Genomic DNA, 14,585 nt, shown 5'->3' on the forward strand with positions numbered 1-14,585 from the left:
CCTCACCGGTCCCTATATTTCCCTACCACCTACCTATACTCGGGGCAATTGCTAATGGCCAATTTACCTATCAACCTGCAAGTCTTTGGCATGTGGGAACCGGAGTACCCGGAGGAAACCCACGCAGACACAGGGAGAACTTGCAAACTCCACACAGGCAGTACCCAGAATTGAACCCAGGTCATCGCTGGAGCTGTGAGGCTGCGGTGCTAACCACTGCACCACTGTGCCGCCCCTGTTGTAGTAGGGGTATTGCTTTTCCAACACATTTACCTCATGTCCATTACCTTTTTACCGGGTCACAATTCCACTTCCCTTCCTAGTTTGGTAACAGGTGCAAATTTGACCAATTTGAATTCGGTCCAAATATTGATCCCCGGGAATGCCGCTCACCACTTTTCCCACTCTGAAATCACTTCTGCAACAATTTGCAGCTATAGTTCACCATTCAGCCAGTATTTTAATCCGTTTGACTTCTGATTGTTGCCGTGTTGAGTTTAAGCAGTCTATCACTATAACAGCATTAACCTGGGAGTTAAGTTGCTGACGCAATCTGTTTGTTCAGGTGACTGTCACTAACGCGAACAACCAGGGGGCAGAACTGTGCCACAGGAGATTTTTCTCCTCTATAAATTGGCATTTAATGTGGAAGCTGAGAGCTTACACAAAGTCTTGTGTACCAGTACAAGAGAATCTGTTCGCCTTACAGAGAAGATGGGAGTTCTACTACTTAATGAAATTATAGCGATTTACTACCCATTTCTGGCAGCTGTTGGCGTTCCTAGTAAGTGATTTTACACAGACATTAACTGCATAAATCACTATTAACTGTGATGTTGTTTATGCTTCATCTCGGACAAAGTTGCAGCTTTTCTTTCCAGCTCTGCTGCACAGTTGTCGAATCTGTGTTGCCTGTTCAGCCTTAATATGCCCCAGTTAATTAAAGTGGTGTTTTCTTTCAAACTGTAATCTGAAACAAAACTACCATGTTCTCCTCGCCACTGAATATCAGTTAGTCTGTTGTTAGCTTTTATGATGTACGGGATGAGATATTTGTTCTTGGGATGTGGCAAGGTTACATTTATTCCTCATCCCAATCTGCTCTGATAAGTTGGTGGTGGTTTTCTTCAGTCACTGTTGCTGTAATTCTGATGATGGGGCTTCCATGATGGTATTTATTGGGAATTCGAAGATTCTGAATGAGCAATGATGAGGGGAGACAATTCAGCTGAAAGTTACGAATGTGTATGGCATGGTGGGGCACTTGAAATTGATGGTGTTTACAAAGCATTACTGTTCCCGTTATTCATGCAGGGGAGGTGAACGTTAAATGATTTGGACTGTGACCGAAGAGTTGACGGTGAGACCGATTGATTTGTAACAAACCTATTTGCGGCAATGTTTTGATCCCTGTGTTGACCACCAACTAACCAAAAAATCATATCCACCAACTGACACTAATTTAGGAAACAAAAACCAGACAAGATTTCACTTTTATAAATTTTACTTTAATACTCAAACCAAAACCAACATAAATTACGAACATATGAGCATACAAATTGGGAGCAGGAGTCGGCCATTCGGCCCCTTTATGTCTGCTCCACCATTTAATAAGATCATGGCTGATCTGATTGTGGCCTCAACTCCACTTTCCTGCCTACCACAACTTCATTTGACTCCCTTGTTAGTCAAGAATCTACCGACCGCTGCCTTAAAAATATTCAATGATCCTGCCTCCAACACTCTCTGGGGAAGAGGTCCAAAGACTCACAACCCTTTGAGAGAAAAGGAAAATCTCCTATCTCCATCTTAAATGGGCGGTCCCTTATTTTTAAACTGTGCCCCACAGTTCTAGTCTCTCCCACAAGGGAAAACATCCTTTCAGGATCCACCCTGTCAAGTTCCCTCAGGATCACATACGTTTCAATAAGATCACCTCTCATTCTTAACCTTTAATGGATACAGACCCAATCTGTCCAACGTTTCCTCATAAAATAACAATAAGACCAGGTGACGTCTGAACGAGACCCATAGATACCTTTCTCACCTGGTCGTAACATTTGTGGATTGTCACAGTGACCTCAACAATTTATAATTTATATCAATGAATTGGATGAAGGGACTAAATGTATGATTGTTAAATTTGCTGATGACACAAAGATAGGTAAGAAAGCAAGTTGTGAAGATGACCTAAGGAGCCTGCAAAGTGATATAGATAGGTTAAGTGAGTGATCAATCCCAGGTAACTGTCGAGTGAACCTCCTCTGCACTGACTCTAACTCATTTATATCCTTCTCAAATAAGGAAACCAAAAAAAAACTATACACAGTACCCCAGATGTGGTCTCACCAATACCCAAAACAACTGCAGCAAAACATCCCTAATGTTGCATTCCATTCCCCTTGGAATAAGCGAAAACATTCCATTTGCCTTCTTAATCACTTGCTGTATCTGTATCCCAACCTTTTGTGATTCATGTACCAGGTCACCCAGATCCCTCTGTACCTCAGAGTTCTGCCAGCTCTCTCCATTTAAATAATACACTGCTTCAGTACTCATCCTGCCAAAGTGGATACTTCACAAATTTCGACAATATACTCCATTTGCCAAATTTTGATCACTCACTTGACCTATCTATATCACTTTGTAGACTCCTGAGGTCATCTTCACAACTTGCTTTCTTACCTATCTTTGTGTCATCAGCAAATTTAACAATCATACATTTAGTCCCTTCATCCAATTCATTTATATAAATTATAAATTGTTGAGGTCACTGTGACAATCCATTAATGTTACGACCAGGTGAGAAAGGTATCTCGGGGTCTCTTTCAGACGTCACCTGGTCTTATTGTAACAGGGTTTTAACTTTTGAATGCATGGTGCTCTGAGCTCCCTTTTGGTGAATCTTTGTTCACAGCTTTCCAATTATAATGCAAAGAAATGAGTACATTAGGTTTTCTCAGGTTTAGAGAAGGAAAGTGAAATTTACGAACATTTAAACTCTAATACTCTATGTATATACGACGCGCCCACGCTAGCATGCACATGTGAACTGCACGTGCAAGTAGGGACAGAAAAGAACAGAAGAAAAGTAAAGTAGAGAGGGGTTTGAGGCAATATCAGAGGAGTTTATTGTTTACTGTGCTTCCAGATCACTGCAGTCCTTTTGGTAAGTAATCCTGCTTTTCGCTGGGGTCCAGCATTCTTCTTCAACCTTGTTCACGTAGGAAACTTTTCTCTCTTTGCGTTCACATGTCTTCAGTGGGTCTTCCATTCCGTGAGTAAAGATGGGGGTAGGCAGACAGGACAGAGATGTTCTCAGTCCATTAGCACACGACATTCTGCTGAGTCACTACTGTGGCCAGCTCAAATTCTGCAACAGCCAGTTAGTCATGTCTTGTTCTGAAAGACCCTGGAATGTCTGCTCTACACCCAATACCTGGTGATCAAAGGTCCATTTTGTATTTAATTGGAGCAGGGAATACCCCTTCTATCTTTTGAAGTACTGCTGTTCGTACGCTAATGTCTTTGTCCAGCCAAAGTATCCTTTTTTTTTTAAGTATCCTTTTTTTAAAGGCTTCCTCACCAACAACAGTTTATTTTGTAAATCAATGTTCATGCGGCGAAAGTAATATTCCTCCTTCTTGGCAGGTGGGGCCTGCATGATAACTAGTTACAGCTGCCAACTTTAAAAAGACCCATTTATTCAATCCCTCTGCTTCATGTTAGCCAACCAGTTACATATCCATGCTAATATGTCACCCCCTACATTATGAGCTCTTATTTTGCTTAGTAACCTTTGATGTGGTAACTACTGGAAATCCATGTACAGTACACCCCCAGGTTTCACTTTATCCAAGTTGTTTGTTACATCGTCAAACAACTCTGATAAATTTTTAAAAACATGATTTTTCTCCTTTCATAAAACCATGTTGACTCTGCCTGATTGCATTGAAATTTTCTGAGTGCCCTGCTATAAGCTCTTTAATAACAGATTCAAGCATTTTCCCTATGACAGATGTTAGGTTAACTGGCCTTTATTTCCCTGCTTTCTGTCTCCCTCCTTACTTGAGTAGAGGAGTCGCATTCACTATTTTCCAATCAGATGGAACCTTTCCAGAATCTAGCGAATTTTGGAAAATTAAAATCAATGCATTTCCGACCTCAGCAGCCACTCATTTTACGACTCTAGGATGAAGTCCATCAAGACTTGGGGACTTGTCAGATTTTAGTTCCAATACATTTTTTCAGTACCCTTTCCCTGGTGATTGCATTTGTTTTAAGTTCCTGCCTCCCTTTAACCTCCTGATACATAATTATGTCTGGAATGTTACTTGTATCCTCTACAGTGAAGACAGATATCTGTTCAATTCATCCACCATCTCCTTATTTTGCATTATTAATGCCCCAGACTCAGTCTCTAGAGAACCACTACTTAATTTTGTTTTCCTTTTTAAATATCTGTAGAAACTCTTACTATCTGTTTTTATATTTCTAGCTGGCTTTCTCTTGTACTCTAATTTGTCCCTCCTAGTTAACCGTTTCATCATTCTTAGCTGTAATTTAGAATCTGTCCAATTTTCTGCCTTGCCAGTCATATTTGCGAATTATCTGTTTTTTCTTTGAATTTGATACTTTCTTTAACTTCCTTAGTTAGCCACTGATGGGGCATCTTTCCCTTAGAGTCTTTCCTTCTCGCTGATATGTATTTTTCTGAGTATTCTGAAATACCTCCTCAAATGTCTGCCACTGCATCTCTACTGACCTATCCCTTAAACTAATTTGGCAGATAGATTTTTACAGCTCTGCCCTCATAACTGCGCTTACTTCTGTTTAAAACATAAGTCTTAGATACGCCCTTTTCTCCCTCAAATTGAATGTGAAATTCGGTCATATTATGATCACTACTACTTAGGGGCGTCTTCACTATGAGGTCATTAATTAATCCTGTCTCATTGCACAATACTAGGTCTGGGTATAGCCTGCTCTCTGCTTGGCTTTAGAACGTGCTGCTCCAAGAAACTGTCCCCAAAGCACCCTGTGAACTCATCATCCAGACTATGTTTGCCCATCTGATTCGTCCAATCTATACGTTTTTAAATTAACCCATGATTATGGTCGTCCCTTTGTCACAGGTTCCCATTATTTCATCCTGTATATCCCGCTCTACAGCGTGCTTATTGTTAAGGGGCCTATAAACCACAGCCACATTTGACTGTTTACCTTTACCATTTCTCATCTCTACTCAAGCTGATTCCACATCTTGATCTTCAGAAATAATGTCATTTCCTTCAATTGTAGCAATGCCATCCTTAATTAACAGAACTACCCTTCTGCCCTTTCTTAGCTTCCTGTCCTTCCTAAATGTCATGCTCCCTTGAATATTCAGGTACCAGGCTTTGTCATCTTGCAGTCATATCTCTGTAATGGCTATCAGATCATATGTATTTACAACTATTTGCACTGTCAATTCATCTGCTTTGTTACGAATGCTACATGCAGTCAGATACAGAGCCTCTAGTTCTGTTTTCTTTAACTACTTTTGTAACCTCTAGTCTTATCTGCTGGTGCACTCTGAGATTTGTACACTCTGTCCCTTCTTGCCACAATCTGATCATCTTTCCCTTATTGCTGCCTTGCTCTCTTTCATTTCCTTCGCCACTTAATTTATCACATCTTCCCAATCCTCTGCCATCGCCCCTACTACTTAGTGTAAAGACCTCGCTACTGCCCTATTTATAAAACCCGCCAGAATACTGGGCCCAGCAGGGTTCAGGTGAAGACACTCCCAATGGTACAGCTCCCACATTCCTCAGTGCTGATACCAGTGCCCCACGAATCAAAATCCATTTCTCGCACAGCAATCTTTGAGCCATGCGCAGTGAGAAAGCAGGTATGGGAGGGAGCGGGAAACTGAATGCGGCGATTGAGACAGCAATCACAGGAGGGAGCAGCCAACAGAGGCAGCAATCATGAGAGGGTACTGTTGGGGGTGGGTGGGTGGGGGGGTGCGGTGGAATGGAGGCGGTTATCGCGGCCATTGAGGGATGAGGTGGTTTGGGTTCATTTCTTTGTGTTAAATTGTGCAGCACCATCTCTATTACTGGCAGCTGCCTGAGACATCGCAGACAGAAGTATCTGTCGATGAGGCTCCATTTGCGCATGTGCCAGTACTGCGCCACCTAGTGGTTGCATTGTCAGCAAATAGATCCTTGATTTTTTTTCAAACTCGGTCAGCACCCGCCAACTCCTGAAACTCTTTACCTGCTCCCTCTCAGGACTGACTCCACTCTTGTCCCGAAAGTAAATGCAGGCCCCTGGCCTGGCTGTATATTTAGCTGCTCTCTTGCAAGTCCCACTCCACTCGTCTCCTGAAGGCAATTAAACGTGAACATTAAACATCCCAAGTTGCAAATGCTTGTTGCCTCTTGATGGCAGTTTGTCTGCAATCCGAACCACACTGATACTATCTTTAACAAAAATGTTCACTCTTCCAGAACTTCTGTAGTTTTGCTCACAATAGTCCTGGTGGTGTAGCTTCACAGGTCGTGCCTTATGTTATTTTTTTAAGGCACTAAAAACAAGGGTAAAAATTAGTATCTTCCAGGGGCCAGCTCTCAGAAAACAGGTTCCAATTCAAAGAGCTTGCCCATTGTTTTATAACCAACAGTTCTCAGCAGTGTTGGTTCAGCAGCTCTCTCTCACAGTCAGAACAACCATTCCAAATGTCTGCTTTTTGCAGTTTGTGTAGACATAACCTGAACCCTGAGATTCTATCACATGTCTCTGGTTTTAAAAAAATACTGTTTTGTTAACCTGATTCTGCCCTGCCCGAACCTCGAAGCTTCAGGTTTCATTTCCAAACCAGGGTCAAGACGAGGACTCCATCATCGGCAACAAATGGGGAAATTCCTCCGTGACCAATCTAGGTGATTGAATATATTCCAACAGATCCCACTGGCTCTGAATTGCGGTAGTGCCTACCTCTTTCAAGGACTGATGTCCGCTCCAGTCAGAAGCAGGTTCATCTCTTGCTGCAAGAACTTCAGTGAATCAGCGTCCACCACATGAGAGGGCAGCCAGTCACAAAGTCTATTATTCCCTGGAAAAATAACCACTTCCTTACAAAAGTGCAGATTGTGCTCCCGCCTACATCTAGGTCATGCATAGAGTCTTAGGGATTTTATTCAGCAGAAAATAATTCCAATAAGTAAATAAATTATTGACTCAATCAGGTAATGAAATAATTGCTCAATGAATAATAATGAATATATTTGCTGAACAAATGCGATGACCCAATGGCGTGCTGAACAGAATAACAGAAATAATGAAGTTATTTGATGTCCAGTCCCTACTGCTCCATCAGCAGTCTGGACTGAACTATGAACAGGTCTAGTCACTATTACACATCACCCTGCCGAGTCACCATTGTACCTTCACTCAGTTCAATACAAACTTTACCTTCACCCTGCTTGGTCCCAATTATATATTCAAACTTCACCGTCCCTGTTATGCATTCACTGTGTACTGTTTACATTACACATTCACCCTGCACAGCCTCCATTAAATATTCACCCTTCCCAGTCTCCATTTCCGTTCCTCGTGTGCAGTCCCCATTATGTTTTCGCCCTATTCAATCCCCATTGCACATTCATCCTGTTCAGTCCCCATTACCCACTCACCTAACACAGATTTATTACACTGTCACTCTCCCCAGTCTCCATTACACATTTATCCTCCCCAGTTCACATTAAACTTTGACTATGTATAGCCCCATCACAGATTAAACAAGTCCAGTCCCCATTACATGTACACTTTCTCCATTTCCCATTACACATTCACGTCTTCCATTCTTCATAACACCACAATCCTGCGCAGTTCTCATAAAACGTTCATCTTCCCCAATCCCTTAGGATTGTGGAGGCCACAATGCACATTCAAGCTGCCCAGTTCCCATTGTATCTTAATCCTCCCCAGTCCCCATTGCACATTCATCCCTCGCAGTCTCCATTGTAATACCACATTATCCAGTCCCCATTGCCACTTCACTCTGCCAAGTTCTCATGACTCCTTCACGCTGGCAAGTCCCTAATGCACCTTCACCCTGCCCAGCTTCCATTGCACCTCCATCCTCCCTAGTCTGCGGGATGAATATTCCGTGCCAGATTTTGACGGGCTTTGGGGCAGGAAAGCTGGCAGTATGGTGGGCAAAGGTGTAGGGAGCAGAGAACGATATCTCTCCGTCGTCATTGAATACTGCCAACATCGGGAACCTCAGCTAAGTGGACGCCCCGGGTGGCCACTTGAACCACTTAAGGGCCACTTCCCACCAAGGCGGGCATTCGGCGGCCTCTCAGCGGGCACTCCTTAACGGTTATTCCATGACCCATGGAGGGCCCACTCTGGCAATACCATCCTTGTGCCCAAGTCATGGCACAGTAACATTGACCCCAATTGCTCGGGCCTTCCTGCCTGTCCCCGGTTTCCCCAAAGAAACTTACCAGGCTTCGAGGACGCCACAGCATTGAGACACCCTCTTCTTTGTAATCCTCTGGCCACTGTTCGCAGTGACCCTACTAAGGTTGCCGATTTGCTCTCCCCAGAATCCCGCTGCTGTCTGGAGTGGAGTCAACTCACACGTTCTGCAGCGGTGGCAGGACTTCAACCTCCTCTGAAAAATTCAGCACCATCTTGCCCCTTTCCACTGACCTCATTACCATTATACTTTCATGCCGCCCAATCACCATTGCACACTCAACTCCTTCCTTTGACTAAGATTTAATTCTGCGTCTTTCACTTGACCTGTTCTGCTCTGGTCACAGCGCCAGTTGACATTTCCCGGTTAAATTTATGCTTCATCTTTGCAGGTTCGAACTGAACCATTTTCCTTGCTTCAGGGTGATCGATGATTTGTTTGTTACATTCATTTTCATGTTGAATTTATTGTCTTCCGTTATTAATTGAAACTTCTCAATTCATATCCAGCAACAATTCTGAAATGTAATTCAAAAGCCTTTGGAAGGAATGTTTTTGTCGACTGTTTGGTGAAATATTTCTCGCGCCTTTCTCTCTCTCTCTCTTTTACAGTTAACTTTGCTGTGATTGTTATCCTGTCCCGAGGAAAATGTGGTCTCTCCAAATGTGTGACTCGCTACCTGGTGGCCATGGCTGCAGCGGATCTCCTGGTTGTTGTCACCGATGTCATATTAAGATGTATCGCTGATATTTATTTCCCTGTTTCATTCTTGACCATTACCCCCATTTGTCGTCTCAATGCAGTCCTGCTTTTTGCTGCTACAGAAACTTCAGTCTGGTTCACGGTGGCTTTCACCTTCGATCGATTTGTGGCCATTTGTTGTCAGAAACTAAAAACTAAGTATTGCACTGACAAAATGGCGGCTGCTGTCCTTGGGGCGGTGAGTGTGCTGAGCTGTTTACAAAGTATTCCCTGGTACTTTGTATTTGACCCTGAATATATCATGGAAAATGTACCCCGGGGCTGTGTAATGAAACAGATCTTTTTTACTGCACCTGCATGGGGAGCGTTTGAATTGCTTCACCTTATTTTAACCCCGTGCGTACCATTTATTTTGATATTACTGCTGAATGCTGTCACCGCCCGGTATATTTTAGTTGCCAGTAGAGTCCGCAAGGGACTCCGGGGTCACGATAATATAAGGAAACACAATGATCCAGAGATAGAGAACCGAAAGAAATCCATCGTTTTACTCTTTAGTATATCGGGCACATTCATTCTGCTATGGAGTACAGAAGTTGTATATTTTATATCTCTGCATGTAACAAACGCTCAGTACTATATGGCCAGTGACCTTGAATCAGTCGGAATTATGCTTCAGCTGCTGAGCACCTGCACCAACGCCTGTATTTATGGTGTGACCCAGAGGAAGTTCAGAGGCGAGATGAAAAACGCAATTCTATATTCACTGCATCTAATTTCCAAACTATTTAAATGATGGATACAGATGTAGACTTTCCATATGCTGTCCTTTGGCATTTAAAAACCCGAAACACAATGAGTTCACTGAAGGAACTGATATTCCTGAGAAACATTGAATAATGCTATAAGTACTAAACATAAATAGATTCTATGAATATGAACAGTGTTAGGATATGATGCCAAATTTAATTTAATATCAAATGTTGTGCTGTAACTAAACCCGGTGTAAAACTCTAACAAAGGCTCCATTTGGATTATTGACGATTTCCCATCTCTCACACACACACACACAGTGCCCGGAAGGATGGAAAAAGGGAGAACTGCCAGACAGCATCTTTTTAATTGGCACATTTGTTTTGATCAAAATAGAACAATAAAGATCCAAAATTGGGCCTGTGGGTAACCATTAAAATGGAAACATGTTTTCAAACTCCAACGTGGAATTCAGGAGATCACGTTTTCTCTGAGATGCTGTGCAGCAACGCTTCCTCACTGCAGGAAGTTTAATGAGCCATAAGGCTGGAACTGGTGACTCAGACCTATAAAGATGTGCACCCCCTTCCCCCACCAGCTCCCAGCCCTGCACCCAATAGTCTCTGATTATTGTTACCATCACATGCTCCTGTTTAACCAGGAATACTTTAGGTGTTGCATCTGGTCTGTAGGTTTTTGTTTGCTTGCTGCCTAGAAAATTTAGATTCTGATTCTTTGTGACATCATTTAGCTCCTTTTTGAACCTGATTCTGCACATAAGTTCCAAACATATTTCAAGTAGTTGTATTGGAGATCAGTCATTCTTTGAAGTCTGCATTGTTCGGAATTATTGCAACATTTTTTCCCCCTAAAATTTCTTGAAGAATTCGGTAGCCCTTTTACTGAAACCACGGAGTCTTGTCCCACTGAAACAACATACTCATTTTCTGATTCCATTAATTGTGTAAGCATTGTGTGGAAGAAGGGTCTTTCTTACCACCAAATCACACATTGGTCCATCCCCTACACCTCTGTCACATCCTCTTCCTTTGAGTATGTCACATTGGTCGAACCCCAAAACCTCCCTGCTCCCAGCCCCGCACCTGGCCTCTCATTGTTTATGGCCCACACAACCATCACTGAGATATCTTCATGGCTTTCCTCCCTCAGTCTCTGTACTGAGGACCTCCTCATCCTCCGTGATTTCAACCTCCATCTTAATTCATCATGCCCTCACTCCTCTAAGTTCACCTTCAGCTGTCGTCCCGTGTTCGCTCCTTCCATATAAACTCCGCAACCAATATTTACAACCATACCCTTGACTTTGCCATCTTATTAGGCCTTGCTACTCCCATCCAATGACAATCAGAGCTAAAACAACTTTGATCAGTTTGGTGTATCGCTTTCTGCATCCGCCCTCCTCCCAACTCCACTTGCCTCTATGTCGGCTCCTGGAAAAAGAAACGTTTATCAAGTCACCTACGAATGCTGTTTGAAATTCTCAACTCTCAAGTCTCCGCCCCACCATTCAACATTTCTACAGCTATCAATCTGCTTAATCACACCCTCACCTCCATGTATGAAATCCCAGCCCTCATTAAAACCATTACTCTTAATCACTCTAGCCACTCCCCCAGTATGGCTCTCACCTCTATTCTTTCAATCAAAGTGACGCAGACTTGAACATTTATGGTGGAAAGCTGCTTTAGACATTCATCAAAAGATCTAGCTGAGCCACATAAATCGCTATCAGGTCCTGCTGTCCTCTGTAAAAACGTTCCACTATTCCACGGTCATCCTGGAAACTGCAAAGGTAACCCCAATTTGTTTCCATTATTGCAAACCATTTTCTTTAAACCCTCTTCCCTGCGTGCTCCATCCTTGTCTCGAACATGTGTGAAGAGCTCCGGTCACCAAGATTGAGATATCCAGTCAGTTTCTCTTGCCACTAGCCTCCCTTCCCCTAGCCCACCGTGTCTAACTTCTTCTAAAGTTGCCCCTGCACTGGTTGTATTTTCTTTTAGTTTCTCTATTAGATATCTTCATGCTCTCCATGAGCTCATCTTATCCATGAGATCCACCTCCTGCTCCGTCGACACAATTCCCATTAATTTGCTTATCCCCCAAATTCCCTTCCTGGCTCCCATGTTGTCTACTATTGTTAACGGTTTATTCTTCTCAGGAACTCTTCCCCTCAGCTTCAAATCTGCTTTAATGAACCCTCTGCACCAAAAGAAACAACTTTATTCCCTCTGCCATTACAAATCTCGTCTCCATCTCCAACCTCTCTTTCCTCTCCAATGCCCTTGAAATTGATATCCCCTTCCAAATCAATGCCAAGCTTTCCCAGAACTACATGTTTGATTCAGTCCAGCCAGTCAGGTTTTGTCCCCTGCCACAGTGCTCAAACGGCTCTTATCCAAGTCACAAATGACATCCCATCTGACTGTCACCGCGGTAAAAAAAATACCTCCTCGTCATTGTCGACCTCTCTGCTGATTTTGATAAAGTTGAGCAAACCACCCTTTTCCAACTACCATCATCCATTGTTACCAGTCTAGTCGCAGACAGAGAATCACCTGCAATTATCTCTCTTCACATGCCTGCAGCCTTACCTTCAAGGACCTATCCTTGGCCTCAAATATTTCCCATTTACATGCTTCACTATGGCAAGACATCCAAAAACACAACGTCAGGTTTCACAAGCTGACAACATCCAGCTTTACTTCAACACCACTTCTCTCGGCTCCTCCACTTTCGAAATTGCCAGATAGCTAGTAAGACATCTAGTACTGAATAAACAGAAATTCTCTCCAATTAAATATTTGGAATACCAAAGCCAGTCCTTTAAGTTCCCATCACAAACTCCGTTACTTAGCAGTTTTCAGTCTCTGCCCCTTTCTCCAGTTCCTCTGAAATAACATTATCTTTAACCTCCTCTTCTGTCATTGGATACGTATTTATTGGCTGACAATATCCACAGTCATTGTATATTTTCAACACAATTACGTGATACACTCTTTGACATTTCCGTCAGTCTAGGGTGCTCACCAAATAGCTCAACTTATAAAGTTTTCCTTTAATGAAGTAAGGTCCATTGAACCTCGAATTCAATTATTCCCAGGGAAAAGGTAACAAAACGAATACCTTGGTTCAAGGCTGCAAACTGCATGCCTTATCTATTCTGTCTGCATAGGTTTTCCTCACTGCTGATAAATTTCAGATGTTTTCTGGCCACCTCACAAGTTTTTGTGAACCTCTCGTGAAATTCCAACACATAATCCAAGAGGGTAGTTTCTTCTTCCTCTGCTAAAAAAAAAATCTCCTTAATGAGGTTAACCAACTCCAAACTTCATGCCCTTGAAACAATTCAAATGGATGGAAACCAGCGGACTCACTTAGTGTGTCTGGTGGAAAATGATAAAAAAATGATATTCCTTTATCCAAATCATAAGGATTCTCAAAACAAGAAGCAATTATCGTTTTTTTGCTTGGTGATGCCATTCCAAACCACGGTGTGACTATGAGTGATAAGCAGACGACCTGAGCTTTTTCATTCCCAAATTACTCATGCCTCTATAAATACTCCTGACATGAAATTTGATCCCTGGTGTGACATAATTTCTTTTGGCAATCCATATTTAGCGAAAAACTGAATTAATTCCTCGGTCATAACTTGTGCTTAGATATTTTACAAAGGTGTTGCCTCTGAAACCCTTGTGGACAAATCCTTGATGTTAGAAGAGATTTGTGCCCAGATGTAGCTGTGGGTAAGGGTCTGACATAATCCACAAGAGTACTCCTAAACAGTTCATCAAAAGCAGGTATCGATTTCAATGGCTCTTCCTTAATTGAAGTCTGTGGCTTGCCAACTACTTGACATGTATGGCAATTCGGCAAACGTCAACTACATCCTGATGCAAGCCTGTCCAATATAAATGTTGTCTTATTCTGGGCTGAGGCGTTCGAATACCCACATGACCTTCCATTGGCATCACATGAGCAATTCTCAAAATTTCAGGGTGGTACTCTGGGGAAACGACGAAAAAAAACAACCTGATGGACCCAATCCTCACCCACTGGCCTCTAGGCAGGTCTCCATTTTCTCATTAGAATGTCATTCTTAATATAATAGCACTCAGGGACTTATTCAGCTCCTGTCTCAGAACACACCTTTTGAGAAAACTTCTTAATTCACGGTCTGCCTGTTGGGGTTCAATCAAAGACAATCTGCTATGCAATCCACCTTGGAGCCTTTTCCACAAATATCCCCATCCAAATCGTTGACAAAAAAGATCAGCCAAACTCCTGAATTGTCAACAAATCCTTCTCATCTTGGTTAATTTTAAGAGCGTGGGAGCTTGCCACTACACCATTTGGGAATATTCCAGGGCATTCCTCCTACAAAACTTCAGCTTCAGCATCCTCAACTAGCTTTCCACAATTACTGAGAAGCCAAAACTGTATCCTTGGTAAATCACACCTTAGCAACAAATCCAACACCCACTACCTAAAGAAGTATATACTTGTCATAAAGGGAGTGCAGCAAATGTTCACCAATCTGATCCCTGGGGTGGCGGGGTTGTCCTATGAGGAGAGATTGAGGAGACGGGGGCTATATTCTCTTGCGCATCGAAGAATGAGAGGTGATATC

General features: G+C 42.6%; 1 protein-coding gene across 1 annotated transcript; it reads left to right on the forward strand.

Moving 5' to 3' along the window:
• The first annotated feature begins 670 nt into the window (after window positions 1-670).
• On the forward strand, window positions 671-10,075 carry LOC137361452 (probable G-protein coupled receptor 139). The gene is made up of 2 exons (XM_068026314.1): window positions 671-784; window positions 9,088-10,075. Exons 1-2 carry the CDS (start codon window positions 715-717, stop codon window positions 9,972-9,974), a joined length of 957 nt encoding a protein of 318 aa, XP_067882415.1. The 5' UTR covers window positions 671-714; the 3' UTR covers window positions 9,975-10,075.
• The last annotated feature ends 4,510 nt before the right edge of the window (window positions 10,076-14,585 follow it).

The sequence above is a fragment of the Heterodontus francisci genome, unplaced genomic scaffold (genome assembly GCF_036365525.1).
Source record: "Heterodontus francisci isolate sHetFra1 unplaced genomic scaffold, sHetFra1.hap1 HAP1_SCAFFOLD_106, whole genome shotgun sequence".
NCBI lineage: Eukaryota > Metazoa > Chordata > Chondrichthyes > Heterodontiformes > Heterodontidae > Heterodontus > Heterodontus francisci.

Bases quoted from the DNA above. Each gene is read 5' to 3' on its own strand.
- LOC137361452 (XM_068026314.1), top strand. From the start codon at position 715: ATGGGAGTTCTACTACTTAATGAAATTATAGCGATTTACTACCCATTT. The intron at 785-9,087 runs GTAAGTGATTTT...TCTCTTTTACAG, and splicing joins GGCAGCTGTTGGCGTTCCTA to TTAACTTTGCTGTGATTGTT.